The sequence below is a fragment of the Chenopodium quinoa genome, unplaced genomic scaffold (assembly GCF_001683475.1).
Source record: "Chenopodium quinoa cultivar QQ74 unplaced genomic scaffold, ASM168347v1, whole genome shotgun sequence".
In the NCBI taxonomy this organism is placed as follows: Eukaryota; Viridiplantae; Streptophyta; class Magnoliopsida; order Caryophyllales; family Amaranthaceae; genus Chenopodium; species Chenopodium quinoa.
Genome location: NW_018744080.1, coordinates 4,056,269 through 4,074,809, shown reverse-complemented (window position 1 = coordinate 4,074,809; position 18,541 = coordinate 4,056,269). Strand labels below are relative to the sequence as shown.

The 18,541-nt window shown below is 35.0% G+C and overlaps 1 protein-coding gene across 1 annotated transcript; it reads left to right on the top strand.

The window, feature by feature from the left end:
- Nucleotides 1–14,489: 14,489 nt before the first annotated feature.
- On the top strand, nucleotides 14,490–15,367 carry LOC110691560 (auxin-binding protein ABP19a-like). The gene has a single exon (XM_021868498.1). The coding sequence runs from the start codon at nucleotides 14,580–14,582 to the stop codon at nucleotides 15,210–15,212; it is 633 nt and encodes a 210-aa protein (XP_021724190.1). The 5' UTR covers nucleotides 14,490–14,579; the 3' UTR covers nucleotides 15,213–15,367.
- Nucleotides 15,368–18,541: the final 3,174 nt, after the last annotated feature.

Genomic DNA, 18,541 nt, shown 5'->3' with positions numbered 1-18,541 from the left:
ACTTAACCCTTGTAATACTAATTGAGTGACTCCTAACACTGACAGAGTAACCCTTGTCTATAACACTGATTGAGCTAAGTAACCCCTATAACACTAACCAAGTAACCCCTATATAACTAACGAAATAACCCTTATAGACACGATGTTTCCAGCTACATATAAAAAGTTTGTGATTAAATACATGATGAATAAATCTTATTTTAAAGAACTTTGTAAGTCGAATTTGATGATAGAAATAGAACTGAGTAATATGATATATATATTAAAAGTTATGATTGATTTTGTATATAAGAAATATTAGAAATATATCGATAATAAAACTCTGTACAATAAATCTTTTGTGCCCGGGCGATGCCCAAATGGTTGATAAAATTTTGAGATAACATTTTTTACTTGAATCATTGAATGTTAGATACAGTCAAATAATTCGTTCTGATAATGTGGGATATTAATACATACGATATCATATAAAGTTTACTTTTTGTAGTTTTGTTTGTTAATACACATCTATGTTATTATTGACTTGAAATTATTTTTATTGTACTTAAATTATCTTCACTGTACTGAAAGTATTTTTACCAAACTAAAATTGCTTTTACTGATTAAAACTTATTTTTACTTATTCTCTAATAATTTTTTTAATAAATTAAATAACACTGCGTTTTGTATGCGGCTAGCCACATCATTTGGCCAGACAAATTAAAGTAACCCCTATAAAACTGACCAAGTAAACTCTATAATACTAATTGAGTAACCTCTAATACTGACTAAGTAACCCTTATTTATAACACTGATTGAGTAACCACTATAACATTGACCAAATAACACCTATAGCACTAACGAAGTCACTCTTGTAATACTTGGTGACCCGGTTTGGCTTAGCGACGTATAAAAGTTTGTGATTAAATATATTATTAATGGATCTTTTTTTAAAGAACTTTTTAAAACGAATTTGATGATGGAAATAGAATTGAGTTATAGGATATTTATTAAAAGTTATGATTAATTTTATATATATCAAATATTAGAATTCTATCGATAATAAAACTCTATACAATAATTTTATCTTAAAAAAATTATCCAAAAATCACTTACTTAGCATCATATGTGTCACAATAATACCTATTTATCTCTTACGTGGCGCGACACTTAGCGAAAAACTGGAATGCCAAGTGTCGTTGTCTTGTGGCCTGGCTGCGAGACCGGCTTTATTTATTAGTGATATGATATTAGATTTTACTGGTCTTAAAAAAAATTAATTTTACCTGTGTGATGCACAACTTGTTTGAATTTTTTAAAACGTTTTTTTTTATATATATATGAGCTAAAATTTGTTATATATTTAGATAAATTTCGTAACATCAAAAGATAATATTTTATATTTAATTAATTTAAACTTAAAAAATCTCATTCACCAATTTTGCTTACGTGGCATTTGAATTTTTTAATTCTAAAAGAAATTAATAATCTCTTATTTAATTGGCTACCACTAAAATTTATAATCCTACATGGTGTGCTAAGAAAAATTAAATCTTACATGGCTCTCTAAAAAATAGGGAAAAAACTCCCCTTTATATACATATACATATATATATACATATATATATACATATATATATATATATATATATATATATATATATATATATATATATATATATATATATATATATATATATATATAGCTTTGTGCCCGGGCGATGCCCAGATGGTTGATAAAATTTTAAGATAAATTTTTTACTTGAATGTTAAATACAGTCAAATAATTCGTTCTGATAATGTAGGATATTTAGATATACGATATCATATGGAGTGTACTTTGTGTAGTATTGTTTTTAAATAGATGTCTATGTTATTATTGTCTTGAAATTATTCGTATTGAACTTAAATTATTTTCACTGAACTGAAAGTATTTTTACCAAACTAAAATTATTTTTATTGATTAAAACTTATTTTATTGATTCTCTAATATTTTTGTAAGTAAATTAAATAACACTGCATTTTATATTCGGCTAACCACAACATCTAGCCGGACAAAGTAACCCCTATAAAACTGATCGAGTAACCCTTGTAATACTAACTGAGTGTACCTCTAACACTAACTAAGTAACCCCTGTCTATAACACTGATTGAGTAACCATTATAACACTGTCCAAGTAACCCCTATAGCACTAACGAAGTAACTCTGATCTTGTAATGGTTAGGTTGGTGACACGGTTAGGCCAGCTACGTATAAAAGTTTGTGATTACATATATTGTAAATGGATCTTATTTTAAAGAACTTTTTAAAATAAATTTGATAATGGAAATAGAATTGAGTTATGGGATATTTTTTAAAAGTTATGATTAATTTTGTATACATGAAATATTAGAATTTTATTGATAATAAAACTCTATGCAACAATTTAATCTTAAAAAATCTATCCAAAAATTGCTTACCTAGCATCATATGTGTCATAACTATTTATCTCCTACGTGGCACGACACTTGGCGAAAAAGTAGAATGCCAAGTGTCGTTGTCTCGTGGCCTAGCTACGAGATCGGCTTTATTTATTAATGATATGATATTAGATTATCTTGCTTGTGTTATGAAAATTTTATTCTATTAAAAAACTAATCATTGAAATTGGGGAAATTAATTTCTTTAATTAAAAAAAATAATCATTGAAAACATTCAACACTATATTACAAAAGAATCTTTATTTTTTTTTCAAAAAAAATATAGATTCTTTTTTAATATAGTGTTCAATGGTTTTTTTTTAATTTTTTTTTTAAAAGTTTTAACGGACACTAAATTTCATTAATTAAAAGCCATACAACATCTACAATTGACAATTAACAATAATGAAAACGAATTTAACAAACAAAAATTGATCGGAAAAGGGCTAAGAATCCAATTACATAAATATAACAATTCGGCACATTCTTGATTCGTTGTCTCATACAACTTTATGAGTGGATCCGTTGCCGCTTTGTAATTTTGTGAGAAAGAAAATTCTTGTATAGATTTCATAACCCAAATCCGAGCAATAATCAATTGTAGCCGTACACAACTGAAGACCAAATTAAACGCAAATAAAATATTGTCTTTCGAAAGAGACAAACCCTTTATTTCGAAGGAGATATTATTATAATCTACAAAATAAAAAACCTTAGAAGAAATAAAGATCGGGACTTTCCACCGGTGAAATCCGATGGAAGCCCCTTTAAAATTAACAAAGGAGGCTAGATTTTAGGAGAGTGAAGAGAGAGAAAGAGCGGAGGCTAGGTTTTTTTTTTTTTTTTTTTTTTTTTTTTCTGTTTTCAAAATAAACGTAAAGAAGAGAGGGATGATATGGGTTTAACTACTTTAGTGTTGATATTAGGGGTTTAACAACAAAGAAATAGAAAGAAAAAAATATATGAAATGTCTCTTATACGATGCTTATTCAAGTTAAAAATAAAAGGAAAATTTAACAAAACCAGACTAACTATTACTCCATTCTCCTAAAATGCACCAACCTTTAAATCTGCCCAAAATAAACCAAAGTTTCTAATTATTCTCCTAAAATAAACCAAAGTGACCTGTGACCTGAACAACCAATTACTTTTTTATTTTCCTTCAATTTGTTTTAATAAACCTTTAATTATATTTTTAAAATTAACAAAATTAAAAAATAATTAAAAAAACCCAAAACCACCCCACTGCCAGGCCCCCCCTCCCCTCACCCCACTGCCAGCCACCCCTTACAACAAACAACAACCACGACATCACTAATCAACCATAACAAAAAACAACCACTTACCGTGAACAACAACCACCGACCGTGGCCACCAAACAACAACCACCTCAATGCCAGCCACCCCCCATAACAATCAACCATGACAAACAACAACCACCGACCGTGGCCACTAAACAACAACCATGACATCACCAGTCACATCATCATCCCTTCGTCACATGCACTAGTAACTCCCCCACAGCCGCCTCCACATACCATGGCCACCACTCGCCCTTCTCCAACATCTCCGGCCACCACCTACAACAACAAATTGAGTCTTGAACTGAAAATCTTGCCCTCCTTACCTCCCTTCTCCAACATCTTCAACCCCAGACAGCGAATTCATACCCCAAAACTGAACCAGGCCAACCCCTAAACCGAACCATTCAACCAAATCGCTTTCAATGGTGGAAAAGGAAGGGCATGTTAGATGATTTAGAGTGTATGAGAGAATTGTGATCATTTGATTTATTTTGGATGATTTAGAGGTGTCAGAGTGGAGCGCCCGCGCCATCGTTTAGCGCGGCATGCAATAAAAGCGCGTCAAAATCGCGCTAAGTCTCCGAAAAGATGCAAAATTTTTGCCGATTTGGGTAGGCGCGCCCGCGCGGCATGATGGCGCGCCCGAGCCGCCTTGAGTCGTGCTCGCGCTGCTTCCCTTGTCCGCGGCTTTTTGCGGTTATTTTCTCGGCTTTTAATATCTTTCGTTTGATCGAAATGACATAGAATTTCTTACAGATTTTTCTTCCCAACATTATTCTCCACAATTTCTCTCAAACTTCTTGCAAACTTTTGTGAGAAAAATTCTTGAAATTTAGCTAACTTTGTGAATTGTTCATTGTATTTTGTTTCTAGTGATAAGAACGAAATTGGCTGTCAATTGTATCACAAAGAGGATTTCCGATTTAACCCAAGCACCGTGTGGGGGAAATAAACCTCTTTAGGAAAGTGTATACACGCCTTTGACAGTGTATCAAGGTTTGAGACTCACGTGGTCATCGGAATTCTCATGTTCATGCTTTGTGTTGTCGGCTTGGAGGAAAGGCAAGTTTAATTTCTTCACATTAGTGTAGTCTTTAGAAATTTCTGTAATTTCTTAGTTCTTTATAATACTTGAATTAAATACATTGTATTGTATTTGATATTTACAATTTATATTGTAATCATATAATCTAGGTTTTGTTCCCACACAAATTTTAAGTGTTTTTTTTTTACTGAATTCACTGAAAACCTAACAATCTAAAGAGGTTTATTTAGAATTGAAATCAAGTATGCCTAGTGTGAAGGAATTAACTACGAACTTTGTCAAACTTAAAAAGTTTGATGGTGTTGAATTTCGAAGGTGGAAGAAGAAAATGTATTTTCTTCTTACATCTTTGAATGTTGCATATGTTATAAGTACTCCAAGGCCGGGTGAACATGAGAATGAAACCTTGGAGAATGTTCGGGAAAGATCGAAGTGGGACAATGACGATTTCATATGTTGTGGTCACATTTTGAATGGGATGGAGGATAACTTATTTGATGTGTACTAAAATGTTGAATCGGCTAAGGAGCTTTGGGAGTCCTTAGAGAGCAAGTACATGGCGGAAGATGCTTCAAGTAAGAAATTTTTAGTTAGCAATTTTAATAACTTTAAATTTGTAATAAGTCCAAAAAGAAAATGACAAGTAACAAGTTTACTTGTTGGGAATGCGGTAAAGTTGGTCACCGCAAGAAGGACTGTTTTTCTTTTAAGAAAAGAATGGAGAAAGCCAAGGAGGGTCGTGCTACCGAAAGCAGGACCCACCCACCAAAGGTAATCTATTTCATGAGGTTGAATTTAATTTCGTTTGGATTTAAATGCAACGGATCCTAACATTTTTATGGTGCAGGATGATGACTCATGGTGGATTGATTCGGGGGCTTCGAGGCACGTGTGCAAGAGTAAACTTTGGTTCAAAACCTTTCAAAAGGTTGTTGATGGGCTCTTCATGGGGAACAACTCTACCATCAAGGTTCTTGGAAGAGGACAAGTTGAGCTTGTGTTTAGTTCGGGGACTACAATTATTCTTAGGAATGTTTTGTATGCTCTGGAAATTAGTAGGAATCTTGTATCTGGGCCTACCCTGAATAGTCTTGGCTATAAGCTTGTATTTGACGCTAATATATGCATTATTACTAGGGGTGTAACGTTTATTAGTCGTTGTTATTTGGATAATGGTTTGTTTAAACTCTCTTTGAGAGACAAGTATGTATTTGATGATGATATTTGTTTGAATGTTGATGTCAATGATAATCATGTTGATTTGAGTATGTTTGACTTATGGCATTCTAGATTAGGACATGTGAATTATAATAAAATGCTTTTCATGTCAAAACAAGAATTGATACCTTTTTGTGATATTTCTCCTAATAAATGTTCTACTTGCATGTTGAACAAGATCACTAGAACTCCCTTTAAGAGAGTTGAGAGAAGTTCTAATATTTTAGAACTGATCCATAGTGACTTGTGTGATTTTCATAGTACTCCTTCTTTGGGGAACAAAAGATACATGATTACATTTACAGATGATTATTCTAGGTTTTGTTATGTTTATCTTTTGCATTCCAAAGATGAAGCTTTAACAAAGTTTGATATTTATAAAAGGGAAGTAGAACTGCAAGTAAAATCATTAATTAAGAGAATTAGAACTGATAAGGGAGGTGAGTATTATGATCCAGCTTATTTCCAATCTTTGGGTATAATTCATGAGACTACAGCGGGTTATGCACCACAGTAAAATGGTGTAGCTGAAAGTAAAAACAGAACTCTTGAAGAAATGGTTAATTCCATGTAATCTTACTCTGATTTGAGTGAATGGTTCTGGGGTGAAGCAATGTTGACAGCTTGTCACATTCTTAACCGGGTTCTCACTAAGGGAAAACAATCTACTCCTTATGAGCTATGGTACAAAAGAAAACCAAACTTGAAGTATCTCAAGGTTTGGGGTTGTAGGGCAATCGTAAGAGTGCTCGGCAACAAAAAGAGAAAGCTCGGTGAAAGGGGCTTGGATTGCATTTTTATAGGTTATGCTGAGCATAGCAAAGCCTATAGGTTCTATGTAATAGAACAAAATGACTATATATCGATTCATTCGGTTATTGAGTCAAGAGATGCAATTTTTGATGAAAATTGATTTTCATCGATGAGTAGACCGAAAGATCTACAAATTAGTGCCAATGATAGGGAAATATATAGTAGATTTGAATGATCAACTTAAACCTCATGAAGATACATTCGATAATGAGAATGTTGAAACTCCTCAAGTTAGGAGAAGTACTAGGGAAAGAAGACCTAGGAACCCTCTTGATGACTTTATTATTTAGTTGAAGGTTCTAGGGATATCCTTAGTAATACTACTCCATATTGTTTTAATGTGGATAGTGACCCAAAGACTTATAGCGAGGCAATATCTAGTCAAGATAGTGCATTTTGGAAGGAAGCTATAAATGATGAGATTGACTCTATCATGGGAAATAATACTTGGTTCTTAGAGGTCTTCGTAAGTTAAAATTTTTAGGTGGTCCAAATCCAACTTTTGGTAAGACCGTGATGTAGATTGTAGAAAGAAGCTGTTACCGAGGCAGTTTATGCAGATTGCAGAATTACTATATATAAGTCATACAATGGGGAAATTGTTCAGTGGGGGTGGCTAAATATGAAATGCTTAGCGTTATGCTCTACTAATAAGAGAAAATCCACTGTTGATGTCTAGAGTTTACATACTAGCATTGTAATTGATAGTCATATCTTGTGAAAGCTGAAGAGCTTTGTTTGATAGCTGATCTGTTTATTTTGGTTGCAAACCTCTTGGTTGCAAGTGGATTTTCACTAGGAAAAGGAGGCCGGATGGCTCCACAGTGAAATTTAAAGCCTAATTGGTTATTCAAGGCTTTAGGCAAAAGCATGGTGTTGATTATTTCGATACCTATGCACCAGTTGCAAGAATTACCTCCATAAGGTTATTGATTGCAATGGAATCAATATATAATCTAGTGATTCATCAAATGGATGTCAAAACGACATTCCTTTATGGAGATCTAGAGGAAGAAGTGTATATGAAACAACCCGAACGGTTTGTTTTCTAAGGACAGGAAGATAAGGTGTGCAAATCGGTTAAGTCATTGTATGGACTTAAACAAGCACCAAAACAGTGGCATCGGAAATTTGATGACACGATTTTGTCCTTTGGATTCAAAGTGAATCAATCTGATAAGTGTATATATAACAAAATTGATTTCAAAATTCATAGTGTCATCATTTGTCTATATGTTGATGATATGCTTATTTTTGGTACAAGTCTACAACAAGTAGAATTGACCAAGGAATTCTTATCCTCATCCTTTCAGATGAAGGATTTGGGGGAGGCGGATGTCATTTTGAGCATCAAGATTATTAGGGACAATGGAAGACTTATCTTAAGTCAATGTCATTATATTGAGAAGATGATCAAACGGTTTAATATGTTTGATAAGTGTCCCGTGAAAACCCCCATGGAACCTAATGTTAAAATGGTTAAGAATTCGGGGAAAATGGTTTACCAATTGGAATATTCAAAGATAATTGGATCCTTGATATATGCCATGACTAGTACAAGACCGGATATTGCATTGGCTGTAGGGAAACTTAGTAGATTTACTAGTAACCTGGGTGTACAACATTGGTTTGCGATTCGGAGGGTCTTGAGGTACCTTAAGGGTACGTTATACTATGGTCTGATTTATAATGGATTTCCTTTAGTTTTAGAAGGGTTTTCTGATGCTAGTTGGATCACTTACAAAGAGGATGACTCTTCTGTTAGTGGTTGGGTATTCATATTTGGGGGAGGTGCCATTTCATGGTCTTCCAAGAAACAAACTTGCATTGCGGATTCCACTATGGCAGCGGAGTTTATTGTTCTTGCCTCAGCTAGTAAGGAAGCTGAATGGTTAAGAAATCTCATGTTAGAGTTGCCTTTATTGCCTAAGCCAATGTCACCGGTGGCTATTCATTGTGATTCGAATTCGGCTTTGATAAAGGCATATAGTTAAGTGTATAATGGTAAGTCTCGGCATATTTCACTTAGGCATAGCCTAGTGAAAGAGCTTATCAATGATGGGGTCATAAGTCTTGACTATGTTCCAACAAAATTAAATTTGGCGGATTGTTTTACTAAAGCAATGCCAAGGCATTCCATCATATTTGCTATGAATGGAATGGGTTTATGTCCAAAAACACGAACTTGTGGAACCCAATCTAACACTTGAAGAAACATCAAGTCTTAGATTCAATGTGGTTGAATTACATTTTTGTTGTTTGTTAGCAATGTTTGATGACCCACATTGCTATGGCACTTGTGATGTGAAAGATAGCGTCTAATTTAAAGTTCTCAAAGATTTAGAGTTAAGAAGCTCTAAATGAAGGTGTCTTATCACAAGGGAACTATTACGTATATGAGAACCTACCTATATAAGTTCGAAGGTTAGCCGCTTCAAAAAGTCTAGATGGACATATAGACTTTGCTGAACTTATGAAAGATACAGACACATGGTTGTTTAAAAGTGTCAAGTGATGAATAATTCGATTTGTCTTGTGTGTACTTCACCATCGAATGGTTGGATATATCCGTGTGATTCAATCCATATGGAAATCATGGGATATGATCATCGTTAAGTGTGTTGTACTAGGTGTTAATTCAATCTGAAGGGACATTAACATTGATACATGAGATGTGGCTAAGTGAATAGAAGTGGAGAATGTTTTAAAAGGTATACACTCTAAATGGTGGAGGATTGTTAGATGATTTAGAGTGTATGAGAGAATTGTGATCATTTGATTTATTTAGAGGTGTCAGAGTGGAGCGCCTGCGCCATCGTTAGTGCGCCGTGCAAGGTTGGCGCGGCCCGCGATAAAAGCTCGTCAAAATCGCGCTAAGTCTTTGGAAAGATGCAAAATATTGGCAGATTTGGGTCGCGCCCGCTCCTCTTTTAGTTGCGCCCGCGCTGCTTCCCTTGTTTGCGGGTATTTTCTCGGCTTTTAATATCTTTCGTTTGATTGAAAGGACAGAGTTTTTTTACAGATTTTTCTTCCCAACATTATTTTCCACAATTTCTCTCAAACTTCTTGCAAACTTTTGTGAGAAAAATTCTTGAAATTTAGCCAACTTTGCGAATTGTTCATTGTATTTCGTTTCTAGTGCTAAGAACGAAATTGGATGTCAATTGTATCTCAAAGAGGATTTTCGGTTTAACCCAAGCAATATGTGGGGAAAATAAACCTTTTTAGGAAAGTGTATACACGCCTTTGACAGTGTATCAAGGTTTGAGACTCACGTGGTCAACAGAATTCTCATGTTCATGCTTTGTGTTATCGGCTTGGAGGAAAGGCAAGTTTAATTTCTTCACATTAGTGTAGTCTTTAGAAATTTATGTAATTTCTTAGTTCTTTATAATACTTGATTGAAATACATTGTATTGTATTTGATATTTACAATTTATATTGTAATCATATAATCTAGGTTTTGTTCCCACACAAATTATAAGTGTTTTTTTTATTGAGTTCACTGAAAACCTAACAGGGCCAGCAAGGAAGCAAGGGGAGTGGGCTCAACGGAGAAGGGAGTTTGCTCCGGTGGGGAAGAGGTAGCTACAGGGGGTTTCGGTGGTGGGGACTGGTTCACGTGGGAGATCGGAGGAAGGAGAAGGGTTGATTCTTTTTTTTTTTAATTTTTTATTTTGTATTTTATTTTGTTTTTTTATTTAATTATTTTTTTAAAAAAACTTGACCAATAATTTAATGGCACGTGGAATTTTACCTGGTATAAATGGGTAAGGTGACCTATTGGGTTTATTTTGGGAGAATAATAAGAAACTTAAGTTAATTTTGGCCGGATTTAAAGGTTGGTGAATTTTGGGAGAATGGAGAAAAATTTGGTCTATTTTTGTTAAATTTTCCAAAATAAAATTAACGACAAAAATTAGAAATTAAGAAACTCTTTTTATGGAAATTAAAATTAGGCAAATTACGTAATAATAATAATATCGTCTCTTCAAACAAACTACTTGTAAAAGAAGTAATTGAGAATATTAAAAGTGTAGAATATAATTGTTTTTCGTATTAATATCAACTGCTAAATATCGCCCGCAAATCTCTACATAAAGCCCACAAATTTGAAGTGAAATGACACTTTTGCCCACAAATTAAAAAACATACTCTCATCTTCTCTCTACTCTCATTTTCTCTCTCTAAATTATTTTTTTAAAAATATCGAGGCGGCAAGGTAAGGAAGTGGCGGCACCGATGGCGGAGGTAAGGCGGTCTCACGGTGGAAAGGTATTTTTAAATTTTTTTTTTAAAAAAAAAAACCGGGAGGAGGCGGCAGAGCCACGGCGGTGGCGCCTTACCCAGACGCCAGGGCCACGGTGGCGGCGCCTGGGCAGGACGCCTGGGCCACGACGGTGGCGTCTTACGTGGACGTCGCCACCGTGGCCCAAGCGTCCTGCCCAACGCCGCCACCGTGGCCTTGGCGTGTAGGTAAGGTGCCACTCCCTTTTTTTTTAATTTTTTTTTTCATTTTTTTTTGTTTTTTTTTCGGGGTTTTTATTTTTTAATATTTTTTCATTATTTTTTATTTTTGGATTTTTTTTTCCAGTTTTGTTTCAATTTTTTTGGTTATTATTTTTTTGTTTAGGTTTCCTTTTTTTTTCTTGGTATTTTGATTTTTTTTGTTTTTGTTTATCTTTTAGATTTTTTTGTTTGTTGTTTATATTTTTTTTTTGTTTTTGTTTATATTTTTTGTTTTTGGTTTATGTTTATATTTTTTTGTTTATGTTTATATTGTTTTATTTATGTTGATATGTTTTTTTCAAATCTGTTATTTTTTTATGTTTATATTTCTTTTCAATTTTTTTTATTGTTTTATATGTTTTATTTACTTTTTTTATGTTCATATTGTATGTTTTGGTATTTTTTTTTGTTTTTGTGTGTATTTTCTAATTTTTTTTAAATTTGTTTTTTCGATGTTGTGTACTTTTCTTTTTTAATGTCAATTTGTTAGTATTTTTTTTGTTTATTTGTTATTTTTTTTTGTTAGATTTTTCTATTTTTTGTTGTTGATACTTTTCAAAATAGATTATTAATATAAATAATAATAATAACAATTGCGGTGGTTTTTCGTAATTTAAATGGAGTTAGGCGTCGCATTTTCGACCTGGTGCGGGGAAGAGTATGGACGTTATGAGAAGTACGATCTACTCAAGAGAGAGCTCGGGGCCCAGACACGTTAGATCCCGTGGTATTTCGGCCTCGGCTCGCAAAGAACGGGTGCACTGTTATGAGGATGATGATGGTGATGATGGTGATGATGATGATGATGAGGAAGAGGAGGAGGACGCAGACGAGGATGTGGACGATCAGGGTGGACCATATGATGATTACGGTCCATTCAGTCAGAGGCTTGATGATATGTATGAGACGCATATGGTAGATGTGTGTAAGGGCAGAGATGGTAGATTTGTTAGTAGATCTGGCACATCATTTGCGTCCATTGTGTCTGCGGTTAGCAGAAAACGGTCGAGGGCCGTTAATGATTCTGGGTGGTGAGGGGTGAGGTGGCTGGGGGACCTGTAGACGGGAGTATGATTCCTAGCTTTCTAGGACACATCGCTACCTGTATCTGGGAGGACCAAGAGAGGGCTTTGGATGTGGGAATTTTGAAATGCCAAACCCGAGAAAAGACTTGTAACTTTTTGCGTAGTTGGGCTGATGGTTGGCCGGAGGAGAGCGAGATGCTCGGCCGATTAAGGGGCACTAGAGTAAGTCACCTTCCTGCCACCATGCACGAAAGGATTGACCAACGCTAATCACGGCTTTTGTTGAGCGATGGAAGCCGTATACGAACTCTTTTCACCTTCCGTTCGGTGAGATGACGATCATGTTGCATGACGTCGAGGTCATGCTTGGGATTCCCGTAGAGGGATACCGACTTTTTGTTGTCACAGATGCGGACCAGACAGATTTACTAGCAGAGCTGTTGGCGGTGGATAGGGCTGTGTTGTACACATCGGCACTTGGTGTTTGGGATCACGGCGGTGTTAAGATCGCAACCGTTTTGCAGCGATGTTTGCACCCCACTGCACGTAGGACGCAGGACACACAGCTGGTTGCGTATATTTTTCTTCTCCTCGGGTGTACCTTGTTTCCGGATAAGAGCGGAAACAAGCTCAGGCCATGCGACATAGTTCACGCATGTGAGCCCGACAGAGTAGGCCAGTTTTCTTGGGGGTCGGCTACGTTGGCGTATATGTATCGCCAGTTAGGACTCTCGAGTCGGGCTGATGCGGAAGGTATCACTAGATGTCTGACATTGTTACAGACCTGGATATATGAGTATTTTCCTGCGTTTTGACCACACCGCGACCCGGTTCCTATTGGGGATGTGCAGCCACATGCCTATGCGTGGAGTCCGCGGTTCGAGAAGAAGTCCATTGACCGCCTGTGATCGATACGGTTATTGCTTGATAGGATATCCCCATTAGAGGTAAATTGTTTAAATTATTTTCACTTTTATAGTTTGATGCGTTTATTATATGAATCTTACGAATTTGAAAAAATGTGCAGGTGAACTGGAAGCCTTTCGGCCAGAACCCTAGTAACAGGGTAGCCCTTAACGTAATCATTATTCGACCCACATATTAAACTAATTAAAGATCTATTTTAAATCAAAATCAGAGCTACTATAAAGATAATCACATAAAATGAATGCTCCAGCTACCAAAACGCGTGAATAATACGTAAACAAATGAATATGCTAATTTCTTTTCACATACACAAGGTAATCAATCTGATTGTTTATTTCCACTCTAATTGAATTGGTCTACTAATTTATCTCTCGTCTTTATTTATTGTTTTTATCATCCACTAGTTTATACTCCCGTGCCAATGTGCAATGCACAGTTTAAATAAATTCATTGTGATACTTGTTTACAATAAGTTTATTAATAAACTTTTTATCCGTGTATTTTTAGGAGAAGTATTAACAAATGCAAAAATGCCAAATAAATTTACTCATTAGTTGAAAAAAAAGGGACACACTTATCTAGAGTAAAAACATTCAAAGAATTAAAAACAGCTTTTTTATACTAGCTAGTATTAAAAAAAAAAACTTTGAACTTATAAAAAAATTATGATTTAGACGAGAATTTTTTTTATGATACAGCGACATATGTACTATGGGGACATACATCAACAACATTTTATTTTAAGTCGCATTATACAGGTAGCTAATAGATACTCCATCGGATATGTCCATATAGAGGATGTACTGACTAATTGCAAACTCCATAAATTTTAATTATAGATGATTTATAATAGTGAGCCAAAAAATTCAAACCTATACTCGGAATACAAAGAAAGGTGCAACAAAATATATTATAATATTTTAAAATATTGGGTTAGACTCGAGTGAATATTACACATGTGGTTAATAGAGCTCATTGAAGTCGTGCACGCAAACCATTTTTAAAACCATATTATCCATACTTAAACATCAACTACTTTAATGATTAATTGGGTAATCATTTTAATGATTACCACATCGAATTGAAAAAGTCAACTCCATTAGATAGAACACGTATGTAAGAAAGTCAGTAAATTAGTAAATTATAACCTACCCATATATCTTGTCTTATATTCGTTGAGTATTAGAGTGTATATAAATAGGCTTACAAACCCCTCAAAATGTATATGTCTAAATAAACGAAAAATAATAAAAACACCCTTGTTAGCATTTTCCACAAAAAATACATACACTTCCGAAGATGAATTTGCTTATTTTTTCCGTTCTTTCTCTCCTAGTATCTCTCTCTTATGCTAATATTATTCAATCCGACTATTGTGTTGGAGACTTGAGCCTACCTAGTAGTCCGGCGGGATATTCTTGTAAGAATCCTGCAAAAGTCACAGCTGATGATTTTGTTTATTCGGGTTTGAGAGTAGCTGGTAACAGCGCAAACCCTTTCAAATTTGGTGCAAGTACGGCATTTGTCCCTCAATTCCCGGGTTTGAATGGTATGGGTCTTTCCATTACACGAGCAGACTTGGAGGTCGGCGGAGTTGTACCAATCCACACACATCGAGTGTCTGAGCTTATCATCGTTATAGAAGGAACAATTATTGCAGGGTTTATCGATACAAATAACACTGCATACTATAAAACTTTAACCAAAGGAGACGTAATGATCTTCCCACCAACATTACTACACTTCCAAGTTAATGTAGGATCAACGCCGGTTCTTGCGTACGCAAGTTTCGCAAGTGAAAATCCTGGTATTCAAATAGTTGACACTGCTTTGTTTGGAAACAGTCTACCCTCGGAATTGATTAAGAAGGTTGCCTTGCTAGATGATGCACAAATTAAGAAGCTCAAGAAGATGTTTGGTGGCACTAATTGATATATTATTCTAAGGGACCAATTCTCTTTATTAAGTTTCAATTGTATTTTTTTTTTTAAAAAAATTATTATAGAAAAAAAAAAAAAATTGATCAAACTTTTACTTAGCTTCAGGTCACTATTCATAATTCATATACTAGTATTTGTATACTATTATTCCTTTTTAGCCATTCGTGACAACTACTCCCTTCATATATTTTAATATTTGCTCCATTTTTTCTAGGGTTGCACGTACGCAGATGCAAATATTTGAGTATTATTATAAAATAATTGAAAATTAATAATCTATTCAACAAAACCCATCCTCGCCCCACTGACATCCCTACAGTGCATCTCATCAAGGTCTTATGTATTGTTTGGAATCACATTGTTTAATTTGTAGGGAATGACGACAATGAGTTAATAATAAAGAATGGTGTAATATTATAGTTGTAAATGGGTAAATTAGTACTGTAATTGAAAAGCAATCCATAATAATATAAATAATATATAGGAGTATAATGCTGCTATGAAATTTGAATTTAGAAATAATCTACTAGCTAGCATGCATGAACACAATGCAAATAAAGAAGAATTACAAATTTTTGTATGTGGCTGGCCACATGGTGCGGCAAGGGTTACTTGTAGTGTGTTACTGGTTTTGTCAGGTGTTACTTGTATTCTGGGGTTACTTGTATGGGTATTACTGGTTTTGGTCGGGGTTACTTATAGGGTGTTACTGGTTTTGTCAGGGGTTACTTGTAGGTGTTACTTGTATTATAGGGTTACTTATATGGGTGTTACTGGTTTTGGTCGGGGTTACTTATAGGGTGTTACTGGTTTTGTCAAGGGTTACCTGTAGGTGTTACTTGTATTATGGGGTTACTTGTATGGGTGTTACTGGTTTTGGTCGGGGTTACTTGTAGGGTATTACTGGTTTTGTCATGTGTTACTTATATGGCTGTTATTGGTTTTGATTAGGGTCGGGAATACTTGTAGGGTGTTACTGGTTTGGTATGGGATTTTGGTCTGGAGTTACTCAGAATACAAGTAACACACACGAGTAACCTCACGATACAAGTAACCCATACAAGTAACCTCATAATACAAGTAATACCATACAAGTAACCCCAAAATACAAGTAACCCTAAAATACAAGTAACCGTGCCGCACTATGTGGCTTGCCGCACTAAAAAAAAACCTCTGAAGAAGAATTTAATCTTCCAATCAAAATAATTGCAACAAAATATCCCAAGACGTGCGCACATGCCTAAATCTCAAAAGCTTATATGAAACCTTAAGCGAATGTTTTACCAAATCAAACTAATATAATAAAAATAGCGAGGATATCATTATAATTAAAATAAAGCTTTATACTTATTACTGGCCAGTTACAACTCAGACCAAGGCTACCATAAATATATGTTATGGACTTATGGTCCAAATAACAACTATAGAATCATCCCTAATATATATATTTATACGAACATGAAATAAACTAAATAACTAAGTTGATCCGATCAAATATCCGACCAACTAACCAAATCTGTTTTATATCAAAATAAATGCTACATGTTAGAACATTATCACATAAACATTAGATGGAATTAGAGCTGTCAATTCGGATAAACGAGTCGGGTTTGGGACGGGTAAAAGTGAATTGGGTCAACTCGGGTTGGGTCAATTCAGATTAATTCCATAACCTATGCGGGTTAGGTTTGGGTTGGGTCATGCTTGAGTCGGGTCACGTCGGGTCATACTTCTTATCGGGTTTGAGTCGGGTTTAGGTCGGGTTACATTCGGGTCGGTGAACAATAGGTCGGGTTTAATTCGGGTTTTCACGGGTTAGGGTAATTCTCGGGTTCGAGTCGGATTCAGTTCAAGTCAATAATTTGCGGGTTAGAATCAGGTCGGGTCATTCTCGGGTTTGAGTCGAGTTCGGTTCAAGTGAATATTTTGCGGATTATAATCAGGTCGGGTCATTTTCAAGTCGAGTTCGGTTCAAGTCAATAATTTGCGGGTTATAATCGGGTTGGGTCATTTTCAAGTCAGGTCATTCTCGGATTCAATCGGGTTATGTTGAAGTCAATAATTTGCAGGTTACAATCAGGTCGGGTCATTTCCAAGTCAGGTCATATTCGAGTTCAACTAACTATAAATAGATAATTATCATTTTTATCAAACTAATTATTTCCTTTGACTATAATATATATGGCAATATACTAGGGAACTATAGTATATAATTTAGGAAGATAATTATCTCCTTTAACCATACAACAAATATATACTATATTTAACTCTTAAATTTGAAAATGATGCTCCTTTCGTTTTGTTGTCCTGAACCGACTTGGTCTCCCTAGACAAAATAATGCTTTTATCAACAATAAAAAGATGGTCTAAATTGCATTTAAGGTGATTTGAAATCGGGTGATCAGAAACAATTTGGGTTGAATTTAGGTCGGGTCAATAACAAGTCGTGTTGATTTCGAGTCGGGTTAGTAACATATCGAGTTGAATTTTTGAGTCGAGTTAGTAATAGGTATGGTAAAATTCGAGTCGGGTTAATAACAAGTTGGGTTGAATTTGGGTTAGGTCAATAACAAGTCGGGTTGATTTCAGTTGGGTTAAATTTGGTCAAGTTAGGAACGAGTCGGGTTGAATTCATGTCAGGTTAGTAACAAGTCGGGTGAAATTTGGGTTTGACTAGTTAAAAAGGGTTTGGGTAAATTCAATTCAAGTCGGGTTCGGTGCAACTTAATTAAATTGGCCGTTGTAAACCGGTAAAACATTGCAAGTTGTAAACCGGTAAATTGGTCGTTTAAAAGAAAATTGAATGGTTACACACACCCAATTGGACTCCCGGGGGGTATTAGGGACCATGTAACCATTTCGGCAATTTTTATTTCCGGGCAAAAAAAGTCAAAAAATTCCAAAATAGAAGGCTAATATACACGCTTTTTGAGAAATTTTGGAGGTTTCGGGGCCCGGTATCGAAAGGTCTTGAAATTCTATGGGATACATCTCGGGTCATATTATGTCGTTTGGAACCATATATGATCATTATATGTTATCATAATTGTTCGTAGTAGGCTTGAGTTAATGAAATTTGTGCAAGTTGTAAACCGGTAATTAAATTTGCCGTTTAAAGGCAAATTGGATGGTTCTACCAACCCAATTAGACTCCCTGGGGTACTAGGGAGCATGGTAAACATTTCGGCAATTATTTTTATTTCCGGACAAAAAAAGTCAAAAAGACTCTAGACATGGTCATGGTGAAAATGACATGTACAAAAGTGTGTGCAATGACTCGTGAGTGAAAGTGATATGTTCAAAACTCGTGTGACGACCATG

Excerpts from the sequence above, each read along its gene's own strand:
- LOC110691560 (XM_021868498.1), top strand. The coding sequence starts at position 14,580 with ATGAATTTGCTTATTTTTTCCGTTCTTTCTCTCCTAGTATCTCTCTCT.